This window comes from Nanorana parkeri, unplaced genomic scaffold (genome assembly GCF_000935625.1).
Source record: "Nanorana parkeri isolate BGI_ZX_2015 unplaced genomic scaffold, ASM93562v1 scaffold175, whole genome shotgun sequence".
Taxonomy (NCBI): Eukaryota; Metazoa; Chordata; class Amphibia; order Anura; family Dicroglossidae; genus Nanorana; species Nanorana parkeri.
This window is the reverse complement of record NW_017306443.1, coordinates 1,241,085-1,241,561: the sequence shown is the minus strand read 5'-3', so window position 1 is coordinate 1,241,561 and position 477 is coordinate 1,241,085. Positions and strand designations below refer to the sequence as shown.

The 477-nt window shown below is 55.6% G+C and overlaps 1 protein-coding gene across 1 annotated transcript in view; it reads left to right on the top strand.

Moving 5' to 3' along the window:
* The first annotated feature begins 206 nt into the window (after positions 1-206).
* SH3KBP1 (SH3 domain containing kinase binding protein 1) overlaps positions 207-477 on the top strand; it is a 281,799-nt gene continuing 281,528 nt past the window's right edge. Inside the window, exon 1 of the mRNA XM_018554851.1 lies at positions 207-371. Within this exon, the coding sequence (XP_018410353.1) occupies positions 368-371 (4 nt within the window). The 5' untranslated portion in view covers positions 207-367. The remainder of the gene's footprint in view (positions 372-477) is intronic.

The window sequence follows — 477 nt, the reverse complement described above, 5'->3', positions numbered from 1 at the left end:
GCAAGGGGGAGGCGGTGGAGAGGAAGGGGAAATGCAGCTCTCATCATCATCATCACACTCAGTTTCTTAAACACATCAGCCAATGCTCGTCCACCTCCAGTGTTGACAATAAGCAGGAGCGGCGCGATCCCCGCACTAGACCTGTGAATGGCACCCGGTCACCGAGGCTGATCTCCTGCAGATAGAAGAGGGCACCATGCCGAGCTGTCACCTATGAGGCGGATCACATACCACCAGGGCACAATCCGGGATCAATAACGGGGGGCGGGGGGACCCCTCACCTGTCATATTCCAAGCTCACCTGTCATCTTTTACACCCAACGTGGAACTTTAACGCTGCCTCCTTTGAAATCCGGATTCATCATAAATGGGTGAGTGTCGAGCAGCTTTCATTGCATTTTGTTGCTTCGTAGAGATCGGGCTGCGGCGATAGGCTTTGTTTGGGGGGGGGGGGGCTTGGAATTTGGGGGGGGGGGG